Source organism: Asparagus officinalis, chromosome 1 (assembly GCF_001876935.1).
Source record: "Asparagus officinalis chromosome 1, Aspof.V1, whole genome shotgun sequence".
Taxonomy (NCBI): Eukaryota; Viridiplantae; Streptophyta; class Magnoliopsida; order Asparagales; family Asparagaceae; genus Asparagus; species Asparagus officinalis.
This window is the reverse complement of record NC_033794.1, coordinates 2,784,650-2,801,909: the sequence shown is the minus strand read 5'-3', so window position 1 is coordinate 2,801,909 and position 17,260 is coordinate 2,784,650. Positions and strand designations below refer to the sequence as shown.

Below are 17,260 nucleotides of genomic sequence, written 5' to 3'. Positions count from 1 at the left end.
GGAGGGGTCGGAGTTAACGACGTTGGGACAGCGTCGGGCTGTGCCGGCGGAGGAGGCGTCGTCGCCATGTGAACAGACTACAGAGGGAAAGGGACGAAGGGAAAATTGGGAATAGGGGCTTAACAAAGGATAAAGTTATTCTGTACCCTTGTCTTGACGGGGATTTTTTTTCATACCCTGCCCTAAAAAGTTTTGAAATGGAGTGGGGTTACAAATTTGTGGGATCAACCGAATCCGACCCGTGAGCAATAATAATGCAAATAACTCGATGGCGGGATTATGGGTCGGGTCGGGTTGGACGTAGGTTAAGAAAACCGATTTGAAGATCTTTTCAGTGACTGCACCGTACAAACAATGAACAAATTTTTACTATAGACCCTAACCAAGTTTTAATAATCAAAATCGACCCATTTTTTTTAATTACCAAAATCGACTCATTTTATGCCACGTAAGCTTAATCTCATTTCCTAATTAGTCGGGGTTGCCAACCCCGACTGTTTAGGAGTTGTTAAACCCAATTAGAAGCCTTAAACCCAGTTTTTAATGCCCTAAACAGTCGGGGTTGTCAACTCCGACTAATTAAGAAATGTGATTAAGCTGACGTGGCATAAAATGGGTCGATTTTGGTTATTAAAAAAATGGGTCGATTTTGGTAATTAAAAAAATGGGTCGGTTTTGATAATTAAAACTTAGTTTGGATTTACAGTGAAAAATTGTTCTACAAACAATATATCTTAGGGGTTGTTTGGTGGATTTCCCATAATTATGTGAAACATAATCATAAATATCCCTTTTCATGGTTTTTTAAGGTTTTTAACATTTTTGAGCAACTTGATTGGTTTACCTTAAAATAAGGTTAGATTTGTGTTTACTACAAATGATAAGAATGCGAGGAAAATAAAACATGCAGCCACAAAACCGATAGTACTAAAATGAAAAGTAATTTTCTACAACTGATAAATTATTTTACAGGACAAATTTTCAAAACAGTCCTTTCTGGACTTTTAATCTAAAAAAAACGTTTTCAACTTAATTGCAGAAACCGACCTGGTTTCAGTCTCAACACTGAAACCAAGTTCGGTTTCTGGAAAAAAAAATTCGAAACTTCACGAGAGTTGAACTCCTGTGAAGTTTAGTAAGTTTTACTAAACTTCACGGGAATTCAACTCCCGTGAAGTTTTATAGGTTAAATTTTTTTTTTAAATTTTGAACTATGAAACTTCATAGTAGTTGAACTCCCGTGAAGTTTAGTAAAGCTTACTAAACTAAGTTTTGGAAATTTTTTTTTCATAAACCCACCTGGCTGAAACTAGGGGTGGAAATGAACCAAATAATTAACAAATAGTTCGATAATTGTTCGAATAACTATTCGATCATATATTCGATTCGGTAGTTCATTTACCACTAAACAAATATTTTTTAGTATTCGAGTTTACTAACAAATAGAATTTAACCAGATGTATATTCGATTCATTTGTTTATTAAATATTCGTTTAAAATTTAATCACAACTTATTATTTGTATTATTACACATATGATGTCATATTTTTAATTCACTTACCATTTCTACTTAACTTTTATATACTGATTTTAAGTCTAAAATAATCTTAAATCTATTTTCTAATTAAAATTTTGATTTAAATATATATACATCATATATTAAAAAGGAATAATTTTTATTTATGAATTTTAATATTATTTGAAAATCAAAAAATTTTAGCAGAATAAATATACTTTAATATTCGATAAGTATTCGTGAATATTCATGAATATTTATCAAATACAAAGTATTCGAGTTCGAATTCGAAAAACTAGATATATGAATATTAGAGTCCGTATTTGAATTCGATAATTTTAAACAAATACAAATACGAACACCTTAGTATTCGATTCGATCCGATCGTTTACCTTAGCTGAAACAGGTCGTTTCTGAAATTAAGTTGAAAACAGGTCTTTTTGGGGATTAAAAGTGTAAACGGGATTGTTTTGAAAATTCCTCCTCAGTTTACATTCAAGAATTTTATCTGTAGCAACATTCTGAAGTAGCTCGGTGATGTTTTTGTAGAGGGGTCGACTCCAAATCAGTAGAATCTCGGAGAAATCAAGCAATAAAGAAAGCAAAAGCAGCCAATCGTCCTCCAAAATAACCCACCGAACTCAAAAATCCAGAATTAAAGATGATTTAACGATGAAACAGCAGATCAATCAACCCAAGTAAAGCTAGAGTTTCTTTGTGAGATGACAATGCAAATAGAGGGAGGGAACATTGATCAGGATGGATAGAGGGAGCCAGCCATGAGTAAAATTCACGGCCATTTTCACTCCAGCACAATTTTTTTTTTTTATGAGAGAGTGGCTGTTGTGAAGAAAGAAAAATAGGGGAGAAAATGAGAGCGAGTCTAAAAGAGATCAGCTTTGCCACTGTGGTTTTGATCCCTCGCCGTGCTCGTTGTTATCCGATTCCCAATTCCACGATCCCTCGAGCTCAAGATGTGCCAAATATTTGTGAGTTTCTTCCCATCTAGGGCTTTAGTCACATTTTGTTTCCTTTTTATTATATATATTTTGTGTATTTAATCATGGCAGGCACATAATTTTCCCTCTGTATGATAGATTCATCTAAACAGGAACCAACTTATTACCTGATTTTAGAAATCAATTTACTTCTTGTGTTACAAACTGTGATGTGCTTGATTTAAGAGATTATAGGTTGATGGCAGGATGACCTTGTTAGCATTCAATCCCTCGAGAAATGAGGAGCATATAAAGATTAAAGACTCATCACGACACAATTTGAAACTAAATGTTTCCAGATGATAGTGCATTCATGTTTGTACATTTTTTTTGTATTTGTTCATTTAGATAACCATTATAATTCTATGAGGGTTAAAATCTTCACCTTCATAATCACATAAGTAGCCTTAAATTAAAACATGTACCTAACGTACATCTTATAGAAGATTGGCATCCCTTGCAATGAACCTAAGTTCATCGTATGGATATTTCTACTAGACGTCCATAACATCGACGGTACTATGCAGATGCCATCTTACTTATATGCGTATCGCATTTTGCACGTGATACACTTTACCTATCTTAATAATATGCATGTCACATTTTTCTCCGTAAAGTATTCCTTAGCGTAGAAAATATTCTCTCTTTCGTGCAGACTCTACTATAAAACTGATAGATTTGCTGTCTCCGGATCGTAGGGGGAAAAGAATCAGAGGTTTTATTTCTAATTTCTATTTTGTTAACTGTTGCCTCTTTTGGATAAGTATTCCTCTGCGTGGAAAACTTCTCTCTTTTTTCATCGGACAATATACGCGTGGAATGTGGATTTAGGCATCCTTTTTATAAATAATCAAACCCAATATGCCAAGTGCCCTGATCTTTTAGGGTGAGCAAGGGATTAGGATGGTATTGCAGATTAGGCAGAACAAAAAATTCTAAATGGTATTTGAATTGTACTGTTGTAAACTTGCAATATGAGCATAAGCTATGAAAACTGACATAAAATGAAGATATTTACAATTAAGTACATCAGAACAAAGAATCACTTGCCTTCGAATTAACAAAATTCTAGTGGCTCAACTTCCCTGCTTACAATTTGCTCTACTTCCATTATTACTTCTATAGGCCAACCAAGTAAATAGCGAAATCATTTCCATTTCTGATGCTGAAGCGATGCAGATTCTCAAGAGACAATCCACAGGAAGAGTGTTGACCAAAGAGTAAGGGCTACTGAAGCCATAACATAAGTCCACAGAAAGATAACAGATAGTTCGCCTTGTCCTACCTCGAACATTTGGACCATGGAAGCTGCCAAATAGACCAAAGCCACTTAGAAAATATGTTTTGCGAAAGATACAAATTTGACAAAAAAATGACATTAGTATTCTCTTTGTTATGGAGGGAATATTCCAGGCTTACTAATGTTCATTGCAGGTGGAACAGCATATTGTAGCAGCAGAATAAAATGATATAAAGGATCTGAGTGCACCAGGCCTAGATGAACTGCCCATTGAACTATAAATATGCCTATCAAAGGCAAGGCAATGTATCGAACAATCATAACTCCAAGAATAATGGAGAATTTTATAGTTGGGCCTTGTAGACCTGGAATTTGAGGCAATGTTAAATGGAACCAATATAACAACAGTAATAAAATAGTTATCACCTTTAGTGAGGTTTCCTCCCGTTATCAGGTGGATACATGGAATTGTACCATTACTGCATAAATAAAATAAGAAAGCCATAAGAATGTGCTTATGAGTCTTTAAATACATAGAATATTGTTGATGGTATGCATGTAATTATGAATGAGCTATGTTGCATCTATTTGGAGCTGTACCCGTGTCCAACACCCAAACTTCAGCGGAGACTCCTTGGATATTTACGTACAATTATTCACACGTGTATTCAATTATATAATACGTGTTTCAAGTTAAAACACTCGTCATATACTTTTTGGATGTATATCGTACACTTCACATGCAATTCTTGAAACTCATTGACAGAAGTTGGGTTCGTTTGACCTGTACCCCGTTCGAAACTATGGTTATAAATGGTCTTTTGGATATCAAGTTAAAGAATGAGGAATTTTCTAATTTAACGACTATATTCTAAAAGAACCATAAATGTGGCATGAATTTTATTTCATAGCATGTGAAATAAAAAAAATGTGGATATAATGTAAATTAATATTATGTATTCATGTATGTCTAGCCGTGTCCCGTATCCTATCTTATACAAATTCTCCGTGTCCTGCATCCGCACCTAAATCCTTGTAACTTAGTGAATAAGACTTGCATTTGTATAAAGTCATAAGAGAAGAATCATACCCTAACAAAGTAGCTGAATCTTGGATCACCCGCAGTGGAGCACCCTGTCCTATTATCCATCTTTTAATTTGTGGGACTGAGCCAATAATAAGCCCAATAATCTGAACCAGGAACAAAAGGAAATTCAATTAGCGATCAATTGAGTAAAGATTCATACTTGGACCAAGCTTAAAACTTTTCAGCCTGAGAATGGTGACAAATACATTGAGCACGCTGTTTCATTTATTGTTTTATGTTTTCTCAAATTAACTAGATAAATGTAAGCATATGGTTCTGACAAAGTAAAATTAGTATACCACTCCAATGGATGCTGGAGCAAACAACTTTTTGATGTCGATTATTCTTGAAAGCCTTCTCAACAATGTTTTTCTGTCATCCAGTCTCGGAACCTGTAAATAACTTTAGTGGCCAAGTAGCGTCTATATATTTTTGAATATACATAAAATCAATATTAAGCTGAAGATTAGTACATGCTTTGCCTCATTATATGAAATTGTTTAGTGTTTTAAAAATTAGAGTCACTCTGGTTATGCTTAAGTTATTACTCTCTTCATTATCTTAGAGTTTCTTGATTATACAAAGCAGACAGCGGATGAACCCTTATCTGAAACTGTAAAAGATAAAAAAGTTATGTGAACCTGCTGAATTGTAAAGCTTGGAATTGATTCTGTACCAAACTGTCATCAAAATAAGGAAGAAGAATATTTTAGATATTGTTTTTGTAGATTCATATGACTGTAGATCTTACGTTTATTTTGTATAGATCTTACGTTTATTTTGTATAGCTTAACGATGAAGTTCAAGACTATTCAATCCTTAACAGAAATGTGCTATTGTTCATTGATCATCAAAGATGCTCATGACTAGAGTGCTTAGATATATGACAATGAAAATTGAGCACAAGGTACTGACCTTCTTATCATTACCCCCATAAGGTTCAAGAGGAGATGCAGGCTCATTTAAACATTGAGTATATAATAAACAATTGCTATTCGATATTTCCTTAGCCATACAGCTCTGTGGGAGTAAACATCTGGATTCTTCTTGAAAATCCATTTTTGACAACTTGGCACTCACATTTTCTTCTTTATAAGGTGAAGATATCCTTACAAGGTTATATACGTATGACCATTGCAAAATTGTACCTATCTACATAACAATGATTTCACGTGAGTAATGTGGATGGTAACATGAATTTGCTTGGTAACTGAACAATCTGATGTTGCCATGTGCAGATAAATGTAGAGGATTCAAAGACTTACAGCTAAAGAGAGAGATGCATATGCCATTCCATACGTATCGCAAACATCTGGGCTTCCTAATGGGCTGCCTTTCTCTTTACACATTGCAGGTACAAGGATGATGAGTAAATTTCCAATGTTACCTAGTTGACAAATTTGTAGAAAGTAAATTAAATTAATGCTTATATATAAAGTAGTGGTTTCCTCATACTGAAATGTAAAATGATGATGACGCAACTGAGCTTTTAGTTTTACTACTTTCAGATGAGAATTGTTGAAGTCAACATATAGAATAGGAACTAATTATTCTGAAAATTTAAGGGATTACTGAAGCCATGACAAAGAACTCTAATTAGGGGGTACAAGGCATATTTATATGATGGTAGGAAACTAATGCTTTATGTCATGATACATCATCCACTCTAAAACTTTTGGATGCGTGGCTTACAATATTTAACAGATCAAGAAATCGAAAAAAACTACTAATTTGAATCTATGTTTAGCCTTTACCAGCCGAACAAGATGCCAAAATTACGCCCCTTAAATGAGGAGGAGAGCTCGTGACCTGAATGACAATCCACCCAAGTGCCGAACCAATAACAAAGTTGAGTACGAGACTGACTGGCATAAACCACCTGCATTATTTGTGAAAAAGAAGGTACTTTTTCAACATTCTCTCAATTTACCATACCTAACTGCAACATAAACTAGGAGAAATTCACTAAAATTGCGCTTTAAAAAGTAACTTACAGTAAAACCATGCTCTCAAGTGTTATTGTCTGGGATAAATTGCTGGATACAAGGGATGGATTGAAAACATAGTATACCACCTGCCTTAACAAACATATCATGCTCAGTGACAGATAAAGTGAAGAAATATAAGTAGGAACATATGGAAATATGAAAACTTCTCACATTGTTCAAATGCTTCCTTGCTTCTTGGTTTAGGATGTTCACACGACTAGTTGCTGAAATTGATCCCACCGCAGTTAGAAGAAGAACATTCAGCACTGGCATTGATGCAGTGAGAAAGAGCCCTAAAAGACCCATGATGAAGATGCTTCGGGTAAAAATTTATATCCCTCTCTGCAATATACACATCAGCGGTGTAAGTTAGATTTCCTCAAGTGACTAGATTTTCTGGTTAGATTTCCTCAAGTGACTAGATTTTCTGTTGATTAACCCACCAAAACCAAGGTGCATAAGAGGATAATTTGAAGCCTCACAGGGAAGATGTTGATAACCAGTTGTTTATCGATAGTGTATCTTTCTTTTTGAAGAATTACTTGTCACCAAATTCCTTATTACAAATAGAAAAAATAAAAAAAAAATCAATGCAACATTTTAAGAGAGATTAAATCAAACTGTCACATGAACTGTAAAAAAAATTATTTATCAGCATCGACAAACTGGACTTTGTGAAATTCTTGCTCCAGTGGGTCAAATATGTTTGCCTTCAACTGTACTTGTTGATTCAACTGTAAATATGGTACTTAATGATTTAAAGTACAGGAAAGGAAAATATAACATTAGTACTCATATTAGAGCTTGCATTTCCCTCTAAGTTGTGTTTCCACCGAGGATTAGCTATATGGTGATGAATGAAAAACAGTTATAATGAAGAAACTGGTATATTCAATTCTTTCTTCAAGTTATCTTTTGGGAGTAATTAATGTTAAATTTACTAGTTTTGTCCACTCTGAATTGGAAATCACAGTAGAGATTGAATGCCATTTTTTGTCAACTAGAGATCAATTCTGAAAAGAAATAATGTTCATTGACTTCATAAGAAATAAAATGGTGACTAGGTACCATGAACTGGGACTCCAGGGTTGAACCATGAAACCTGCAGAAACGGCAGACCGGAAGAGAGAAGGGAGAGGATGATCTTCACTTCTTCTTTCTTTCTCTTCCTCTTCTTTCCATATCTCTTTTCATTGGATACTAAAATAGTTCAAATTATAACTGAAAGAAAACATAAAGTGAAAGCAAACATATAGTTAAATTTATGAGCTGATTGAGTTATAATGCTGCCTTTTTTATAAGAGAGCCTTTTGGCTCCAATTAGTTAACTCATTATTTGGATACATATTAAATTCAAAGGAGCATCCGATGAAAGTGTCAACTAATGTTTGACTAAATGGAATAAGTGGGCTTCTAACTCTCTCATCACAAAAGGGATTAAAGGAATCCTAGGTGATGTAAAATTGATGAAGACATATATTAATTGTCTACATGCTGAAATTAGAGGATAGGAGTATGTGGACACTTTGGCTTGATGATGGTAGATGGAAAGGAATCTTTATTGTTTAGAAAGCTAACTTGGAACCATTTAGATGATGGAATAGTTTGAATAATGGTTAGCAAATAGTAAGTATGATGAAGATGGGAAAATATAATTACTTTGTTTTCGTCGAAAGTCGCATTCGTGATTGATTTCATTATAACTTTAGTCGTTTACAACGAATTCAAATAACGAAAATAAAAATTATAACTCTCTTGAAAATAAACACAAGATCCGTTTATCGACTCTTGCTTGCGCGGGTTCTTCGCCGGTGCCGGGATTATCCGTGGACGACCGCGGATCGGATCCGGTTGTCGGAAAATTGACGGAGCTCCTACTTCACCAAGGAAGTATTCGCTTGAAACGCTGAAATTGACCAAGCAAAATCAATAGCTCTTCTCGAGATTAAGACTAAGCCTAATCTCAAGGAACGGTCATACGGGGCTTCGGATCCTTTGAATGACTTCTCCTTTGTGCTGAAGTTCGTCGGGATCTCGTTGCCCTTTACTGAAATTTCGTGCTCATTGACTCTTCAATCCAGCATCACCTCGTCCTCTCGATCAAATTCCAGATCTGTAAAATGGAGGCATTGAGCTGATATTTATAGGCCTCGGGCACGGGTATTTGGATGAGAATGAGTGATTTGGTTTTATCTTCAGTTAACAACAGCCTAAGCACGTTTGTGGATCATATCAAATCAGTTGGGAACCCCTGGAACAGATAAATCCTGTGAAAACAGCTTTAAAAACCGTCGAACACGCGTTACAGGCTCTGGACTGCGCGACGGGCTCTGCTGACTCACGGGGGCGCGGGTCGACAAAGTCTGATCCGCGCTGGCGCGGGTCGGACAGATCCGACCCGCGCTGGTGCGGGTCGGCTTGCACGCGTTGATTGATGCACGCGTGTTGACCGTCGCGCACGAACTGATTGACGCGCGCATGTTGACTGACGTGCGCGAGCTGATTGACGTCCGTGTGTTGACCGACGCGCACGAACTGATTGACGTGCGCATGTTGACCTACGCGCACGAACTGATTGACGTGCGTGTGTTAACCGACGCACGTGAGCTGATTGACGCGCGTGTGTTGACCGACGCGCGCGTGTTGACCGACGCGTGCGTGTTAACCTACGCGCACGAACTGATTGACGCTCGCGTGTTGGCCGACGCGCCCTAGCTGATTGACGCGCGCGTGTTGGCCGACGCACACGAACTGATTGACGCGCGCGTGTTGACCGATGCGCCCTAGTTGATTGACGCGCGCGTGTTGATTAGGTGAATTTTCTTGACTTGCCTACTCTTTGATTCGAGTTTCGTGCGGGAACTTATAGGCAATTTCAGACGCTTACAGATACCCCCTCCAAATTGTTTCAGCATCATTCTTTTATAGAGGAGTCTGAAATGCTTTGGATGTGATAGACCCCCACCTTCAATCGGTGTTAAAGGACCTACAACTAATTCCAGTTCTTGACTTCTCCACATTTTAACCTATTCAGTATTTTGTCGAACAACTAAAATTCTTCTGGTACTGCGTTTATCGTTTGACCGTTGTTGAAGTCTCGAATCGAAATTTGTAAGTTGATTTTGAACTAATTATCTACGCTGCAACGCGGCGTATCGATTGGTGTTGGCTCTCATCGCAACGCGTTGACCGACGTTGACCTAGGGCTACGCGTTGACTGGCGTTGACCTTAGGGTTTTATATCGATCGGCGTTGACTCTCATCGCAACGTGTTGATCGGCGTTGACCTAAGGCTACGTGTTGACCGGTGTTGACCTTAGGGTTTTGTATCGATCGGCGTTGACTCTCATCGCAACGCATTGACCGGCGTTGATCTGGGGCTACGCGTTGACTCTCATCGCAACATGTTGACTGACGTTGACCTGGGCTACGCGTTGACCGGCGTTGACCCTAGGGTTTCGCGTTAACCTGAGGAGAACCAGTTTATACTCGTATACTCCTGGGAGTTTCGGGAATCAGTTTAACCTCGTGTACCCGCTGGAGGTTACCGGGTTATCCTTAAGAATTATTATACGTAGTATTCTCCAGGAACATCCCGTCATAAATGGGAAACAGTTTAGACTCGTATACCCATTGGAGCGTACGTGGGTTTCGAACATCTCGAATATGAGCATAAACGCAACGAAATTAACCGGGAGTATGAAAGTGGGTCCCGAATATTCCGTGGATGAGCAAAACTGCCGCGAAGCCATCCGGAAATATGAAAGTGGGTCCCGAATATTCCGAATATGAGCGAAAATGCTGCGAAATTATCCTGGAGTATGACGGTGGGTCCCGAATATTCTGAAAGAGTGAAAATGCCGTGAAATTATCCGCAAATATGAAATTAGATTCCGAACATTCCGAGAGTGAACGAAAGCGGGCGGGAATACAATGAAACGGACACCGGATCGTGTCTGACTCGCGCGAACACGGGTCAGATCGATCCGACCTGCGTGCTCGAGGGTCGGGCAGCGATCCGACCCGCACAAAGCGGGTTGGGTTGGCTATACTTAAGGTCTTAAAGTCTCTGTTCCCCTCTCCCCCTTCTAATTTTCCGTTCCAGCCTTCTTTTCTTCCCCTTATTTTCGGTTTCTTCTTCCCCAAACTCCATCTCTTCAAGAGTTCTTCATCTACAGAAATCCTTCTTCTTTAAGAGTTCTCAAACTCCTCAACTTTGCTAAGATCAAGAGGCTTTTGAGAGGTCCCTGAGTTTGGCCGAATTTTCATCTCCTTACAAGCTAGGGCTTGGCAATTTAGGATTTTCTTCTTCTTTAAGCTCCAATCTTCTTGAAACTTGGGTAAGTCTCTCCTCATGGCTTTGATTTCATCACTTCAATTTTAACTAATTCTCTAAGCCTTGATTTAATGATTGAAACCCTAGTTCTTGAATTTGGGCAAAAAACCGAATTTTGATTGGATTTTGGATGATGGCCGAATTTATTGGTTTCAATTGTGAGCATGGCTTGATAACTGCAGTCCCAACTCTATAATCTTGGGGAAAACCGAAATTTGGGTTTGGGCTTGAATGATGGCCGAAATTTTTGACTGATATTGATGACCTGAGTGTCGTGCATCGCCGAGGCCAAACTCTTCTTTAGGTTTAGGCCTGAATTGAACCTCGAGCTTAAATTTATGTGTTGACTGAAAGCCGAAGTCGCTAATTTGTATGTGAGTGGAGCCTGATTTATACGTGGCCGAATTTTCCTTTAGCTCTTGGTTATTTCGAACTTGTACATGGCTGAGTCCTCCTTTAACTCTTGATTGATGTTTAATGACTTGAATCTCGATCTTGTACATGACCGAGTTCTTCTTTAATTCTTGGTTGATTGATGTTGATGATTGAATCTGTAGTTCTCGGACTTATGCATAGCTTAGGCCTATGATTGTTGTCCATGTCCATACTCTAGCCCAAATTTTTGATAGATTTTGCAAACTTTTTGAAGTAGTTGATATTCTTTGCTTGACTTGTGTGGGAATTCCCTGGTCGTGTATGAGAACTGAATAGGATTCTCGATTTAGGGGAAATATCGAGGCTCTAATTCTTGACTTTGTGTGTATGATCGCAACCCCTTACTTTAATTTGTCGAGCTTTGAGCTTTGTTAACCTTGAAACTGATGAACTAAAGCTTGACTATGAACTGGCGCTTGAATGAAGCTTAGTTTCGAATTCTTGTCAACATTAAGCCCTTGGGATACTTGGTTGTGTAGACAACTTGATATGACTTAATTCTTGTTTAACTCTTGTATGTATGATCATGAAACTCAAATCAATACCCATGCTCTAATTTCGGATGATTCTGTGAGTTTGTAAATCTGCACATTGACGTGGTCGAGACCCTTGGTTTGGCTTTGTGACCTTCGACTTGATCTTGTCCTTCGAATTTTCATACTCGATTATGGATGTGAGCTGTGTATGAAGCACTTAGTTTGATTGACATGCATATTTGATTTTCCTCTCACTTTAGCTTGAATTGAGAATGTCGTATAGGTTTAATTGGACCTTTAACTAAAAAAAATCCATTTGGTAGAATTTCAGTCAAAGATTCATAATTTTCCTTTTAGTCTTTCGCTTTGTGCATCTCGATTCTTGATCTGATTGAGTTGTTGATTTTTATTGCATATTAGCCATGTCGACGAGGAGATCACGCCTCACGAGGAGCCGTTCGGCTACTCAGTCACCTGAGAGGGAGCGTCTATCTTTTACCGGTAAGCCCTTGTAATTTCCTGCTTATGAATTCAATCTTCATTATATCATATTGCATATTGTATCCCCTTTCTGTCCTCCTTGGTGAGGCAGTCGGGAAGAGCTGATATCCTCCTTTGTGGGGGTGGACGCTTCTATATTACATCTCCGCTCTGTTCTCCTTGGTGAGGCAGTTGGGAAGAGCTGATATCCTCCTTCGTGGGGGTGGATGCTTATCAGATACGTTTTGGTTGGTCAAAACGCGTCTTAAGGCAATATGAGGCGATTTTTACCGTATTACGTTCCATAAGATAGGGTACGTTACCGCGCTGTTCGTGCAATAATGTTCGTTATCTTGTATATTCGTGATACAGTTAAAATCGTCTCGCCAATTACAAGATAGTGACTCTATCTCACGGATTGGTGAAAAGAGTTCAACGCCCTGTGTTGCCTTAACATTTCTTCATCACTGCGTTTAACAAATACGCATTATTCGTTTCAGTTGAATACCCTGCAACGTCGTTTTCTCAATTCGAGATAGATGGCCATAGGAGTAGATACTACACTGTTGTTGATAACCCGACGTCGATCCCGTCCACTTCTCAGTTTGCTTTGGACCTCCCAGATGAATTCTCTAAGTTAGTACGGGAGGGGGGGTCGTCGCATCATGCGCCAGTTAATTACAGACGCGCCATTTGCCGAAGATTCGGATCCTGCTCATCCTTTAAGGAAGACGCATTACATGTTCGGCGATTCCGTGACGGATCCAGACGTCATAAACCTCGAAGATGAACGGTGGTTACACAGTGACGGTACAACTTGCTTATATCTTCCTTCGTTCCCTCGTCATCGTTCGCTAACAGAATTGCGAGGGCAAGCAGTGACGCGATAGATGCCATGGACCCTGACAGAAGAGCACACCAACATCCCTTGCGGATATGTCACCAACCATTCACTCCCGGGTTCCAGTGACAGAAAACACATTACAGGGTTACACCCCAGCGTGATGGGATTAGAGGATCCACCTAAAGGGGAGCTACCCATAGTGGCTCGCACAGTTAGGAATCGCCTCGCTGAGCTAGGGTGAGAGCTACCTATCGAAAATTACAGGTGCTTAGGTTGGTCTCATTCTTCAGACAAATCATGGTGGGGCCGGATGACATGTTATATCCTTCACCGATGGGGTGCTGAATTAAAATTGATAAGATTGTATGAAGCTATTCGCGCCACTCAATACGGATAACCGGTGAACGCTCTCCATTTCATGGGATTAATAGAGCTGTACAATCCAGATACCAACACATTTCTTACTCGGAACGGAGAATTAGGACTACCCTTCCATAAGATGCATAAAGTCTCCGGATTATAAATTGGAGATATGCCGTATCAGGAATATTTTCCCTCCAATCGGGAGCTACATCAATTGAAAATCCATACGACACGTTATGGGAACTCACGTGTCATTATCAGATTGCTTTAGCCGGAACTAACCCAGTTGCGAAGAAAAAGTCTCCTCAAATAAGCTTGAAGCAATTCTCATGTTACCTATTCAAGAATTTGGAGAAAACCGGTAAAGCTGTTTGTGAACTGAAACCACTAACTCCTTCGTAGATCAACAAATTGGCTGAAAAACACGGCACCCGATCTTACACCATCGCGAGTGCCCAAGGTAGATTTTGTGCAGGAACTAAGTTCAAGACCTTCTTGTTGCAAGCGGAGAAGTCCATCCACCCCAAGACTTTGTTGGCCGGTTATATCGCACTTTGGTTGAAGAAGTACGTGGTGCCATATCAGAACTCGGATGCCTTGCCGATAGAAGTGTTATTTCCCGCTGTCCAGCTTGCCTACGGAAGGAGCTTATCTCTTTTGTCGGCAATGATTGCCAGCATTCATTGCGGGCTTCGTCAGTGGTTATAACTTTTACTCAAACTGAGGGGACCCCATCCGTGAAGATCCCTACGGCGAAGGCAGAGCTCCCTTACACCTATCTGATGGGACGACTGGTTCTTCATCGCCCCGATTTGATGTCGCCTCCTACTAATGCAGATCTGTCCACTCCTTTGCTACAACTATACGAGGAGTGTCGATGGATAGCTTGGGACTTTTCGGAAGTTAGGAAGAGCTTGCACTTGCACAAGGGTTGGGTGATCAATCCATGCCTTCTTCGATTTGTCAGCAAATATGGTGAGATGCTTACCAATGTAGAAGCGCCTGGAACTGACCGGACCTCTCTCGACGTTGGCTGTTCCAGATGGCTCATGAACATAAGGCCAGACCACCTCATTTTCCGAGTGAAGGAGCGCTGCTATTTAGAGCCTTATCTGCCGTGTCGGTTTGCTTGTCAATTTGGATATGACCAGTTATACATCGGGAATCCGAACCGACGGTTTCATACTCGTGGCAGGCTAGTGGACGGCACTCGCGCTTGGCTGTGGAATGTGACGGGCTGTACCGGAGCCAAATTCAGTCTTTCGAATACTGACCGCTACTTAGAGCTCACATATCTATGTTGTAAGTGGATTATGATTGCTAATGAACCCGTCCCTCTGAGGTCAATTAAGGAGCTGATGGCTAGAGCTGCAGCGCGTATCGCTGAGAGGATGGTTCGAGAAAGTGTGCTGGAAAGAAAGAGACGCGACAGTAAGCTCGCTGGTCCCTCGGGCAAAGACAAGCAGAAAATGGAAGAGATAGAAGAGGAATCGTTCGCTTCTGATGAGGAGACTTCCGAAGAGGATCAAGCTACTGCTGGTGGTGGTATGGAGGTCAACAACGACTTCGAGGAACATGCAGCAGGTTTGTTTGAGTCTTTTTATAAAGAGCTATGGGATCTATCGATCGCTGATTAAAAGGTGAAGAGGGAGTGGGCCAAACAAGGAAGGGGAGGGTGTGGGAGAGAGGAGTGAGGTTGAGGATTGGGAGGGGAAGAGAATGAAGGAGATAGTTGAGAGGAGAATGTAAGAATGAATGTGGGAAAAGATGGAGAAGGAGTGAGAGATGAGCAGTGTTGTAAAACACGCTCTGGGCGGCCGCCTAGGCGCCCGCCTAGGCGGAGGCGGTGCCCAGAGCGTTCCAAAATGCCCTGGGCGGCCGCGATTAGGCGCTGCGAGCGCCTAGGCGGCCGCCCAGGGCTAAACGGCGATTACACGGGCCGCTCAAAATTCCATCCCAAAAAAGCGCTCTGGGCTCCCAAGAACCCGAACCCAAAACAGAAACCGAAACCCAAAACCCAAACCAAACTCAAAAGTGAAAAAATCTATCCTAAATCTCTTACGGTTTCACCGACGCCGCCAGCAAAGGAAAAAAATCAAAAATCGTCTCGTCGCTTCGATCTCGTGCTGCCGCGTGGCTTTCGAGCTCTTCTTCAACCTCGTGCTGGACTTTCGAGCTCATCTTCAATCTCGTGCTGGAGCTTCGTCTTCGATCTCACCCAAGTTCGGTCTCGTGCTGGAGCTTCGTCTTCGATCTCCGCCAAAACCCCTAGTTCGATCTCGTGCTGGACTTTCGAGCTCGCCTTCAACCTCGTGCTGGACTTTCGAGCTTGTCTTCAACCTGGGAAGCTCATTTTCGAGCTCGTCGTTCTCATCTCCAACTTCGAGCTCGTCGATCTCATCCTCATGCTGGACTTGCGTTCTCATCTTCAACCTGTGTGGAGCTCGTCGACTTCAAACTTTTGGGTTCGGCTGTGCTCTTAAGCAGATTCGGTCTCATTAACTTGGGTTCGGTTTGTGTTGATAATTTTAGGGAAATTGGTTGCTTTACTTGTGTCTGTTGCTTCCAGGTGTGGTTGCTTGATTTTTGGCTTTGTGTTTAAGAGAAATCTGTCTTGATTGATTGGAAGGTAAAATCTGTGTTGATTGGAAGGTAACGTCCCTAAATCTCTTGAATTTTCTGTATGTTAACTGTTAAGAGAGATAAGTAAGTTTAATCCGCTGATGTTTCATGTTTGGTAGATTCTTATTACTTGTGAGGATTTTTTATTATATGTTCTTCAATTTAGCAGGCTAGCGAAGTGTGAGATTTATTGTTTCAAGCTTAAGGAAATTAACTGCACCTAACCACCTATGACTGTCATTATGCATTTATAATTTATTACATGTCAACTTAATATATTTATATCATATTTAGTTTATTGTTAAGTTATTTGTTTAATTGTTTAAGTTTAATTTTCCTATTTCAAATAAAAAGTATGCGAGTAGAGGAGAACTTCATGATGATGATGATGCTTTGAATGACATTTGATTATGATGCATATGGCTAATTCATTATATTACATCTAGACTATTCCTGTTTACTATCTTTTTGCTGATATTTTGGGACATAAACTTTTAGTTATTGGATATTATATGTCTTGTCATTTAGTATGTATGCATCTTTGTGATTGATAGTAAGGTTGGATAGCATATGTGTTGGTATTTTTGTATTTATGCGTTGTGATTGAGTATATATATTTCAAGTATCACAATTAAAAAAAGAAAAACCGCCCAGAAGAAAAAAACCGCTCAGAAACCGCTTAGGCGCCCGCCTAGGCGTCTAAGCGCTGGGCGCCAAGTCCGGCGCCCAGGAGCGCCCAGCGTTTAATGTAACATTGGAGATGAGAATGAAAGTTGGTGATTGGAGGAGAAGAGAACGGAGGAGATAATGAGAAGGAGGAAGGAAGAGATAGTGGGAATGGATGTTTTTTTTTTTTTTTTTTTTTTTCACATTTT

At 39.8% G+C, this 17,260-nt stretch overlaps 1 protein-coding gene and 1 long non-coding RNA gene across 6 annotated transcripts; one reads left to right on the top strand and one right to left on the bottom strand.

The window, feature by feature from the left end:
• On the top strand, nt 2,020-12,584 carry LOC109846269. The gene is made up of 5 exons (XR_002248469.1): nt 2,020-2,505; nt 6,080-6,195; nt 6,589-6,743; nt 7,034-7,151; nt 12,497-12,584. It is a non-coding gene; the product is annotated as an uncharacterized LOC109846269 (long non-coding RNA).
• LOC109846238 (protein PIN-LIKES 4-like) lies at nt 3,571-12,575 on the bottom strand. Of its 5 annotated transcripts, XM_020415464.1 has the most exons (12): nt 7,898-8,054; nt 7,273-7,385; nt 7,001-7,171; nt 6,836-6,915; nt 6,596-6,720; nt 6,107-6,228; nt 5,757-5,993; nt 5,141-5,233; nt 4,845-4,945; nt 4,181-4,233; nt 3,934-4,119; nt 3,571-3,822 (listed from the first exon to the last, which is right to left on the bottom strand). In XM_020415464.1, the coding sequence occupies exons 3-12, from the start codon at nt 7,133-7,135 to the stop codon at nt 3,698-3,700; spliced, it is 1,257 nt and encodes a 418-aa protein (XP_020271053.1). In that variant the 5' UTR covers nt 7,136-7,171; nt 7,273-7,385; nt 7,898-8,054; the 3' UTR covers nt 3,571-3,697. The 5 variants fall into 5 exon arrangements, with proteins under 5 accessions (XP_020271053.1, XP_020271072.1, XP_020271060.1 ...); XM_020415483.1 differs by lacking the exons at nt 7,273-7,385; nt 7,898-8,054 and adding an exon at nt 12,492-12,575 and having other exon boundaries at nt 7,001-7,151; XM_020415471.1 differs by having other exon boundaries at nt 7,001-7,385.

What these genes read in the sequence shown, in the direction of transcription:
- LOC109846238 (XM_020415483.1), bottom strand. Translation starts at nt 7,135, where the DNA reads ATGGGTCTTTTAGGGCTCTTTCTCACTGCATCAATGCCAGTGCTGAAT. An exon ending in CAAGGAAGCATTTGAACAAT is followed by an intron (nt 6,916 to 7,000) that starts GTGAGAAGTTTT and finishes TTGTTAAGGCAG; the next exon opens with GTGGTATACTATGTTTTCAA. An exon ending in ATGCATCTCTCTCTTTAGCT is followed by an intron (nt 5,994 to 6,106) that starts GTAAGTCTTTGA and finishes ATTGTTATGTAG; the next exon opens with ATAGGTACAATTTTGCAATG.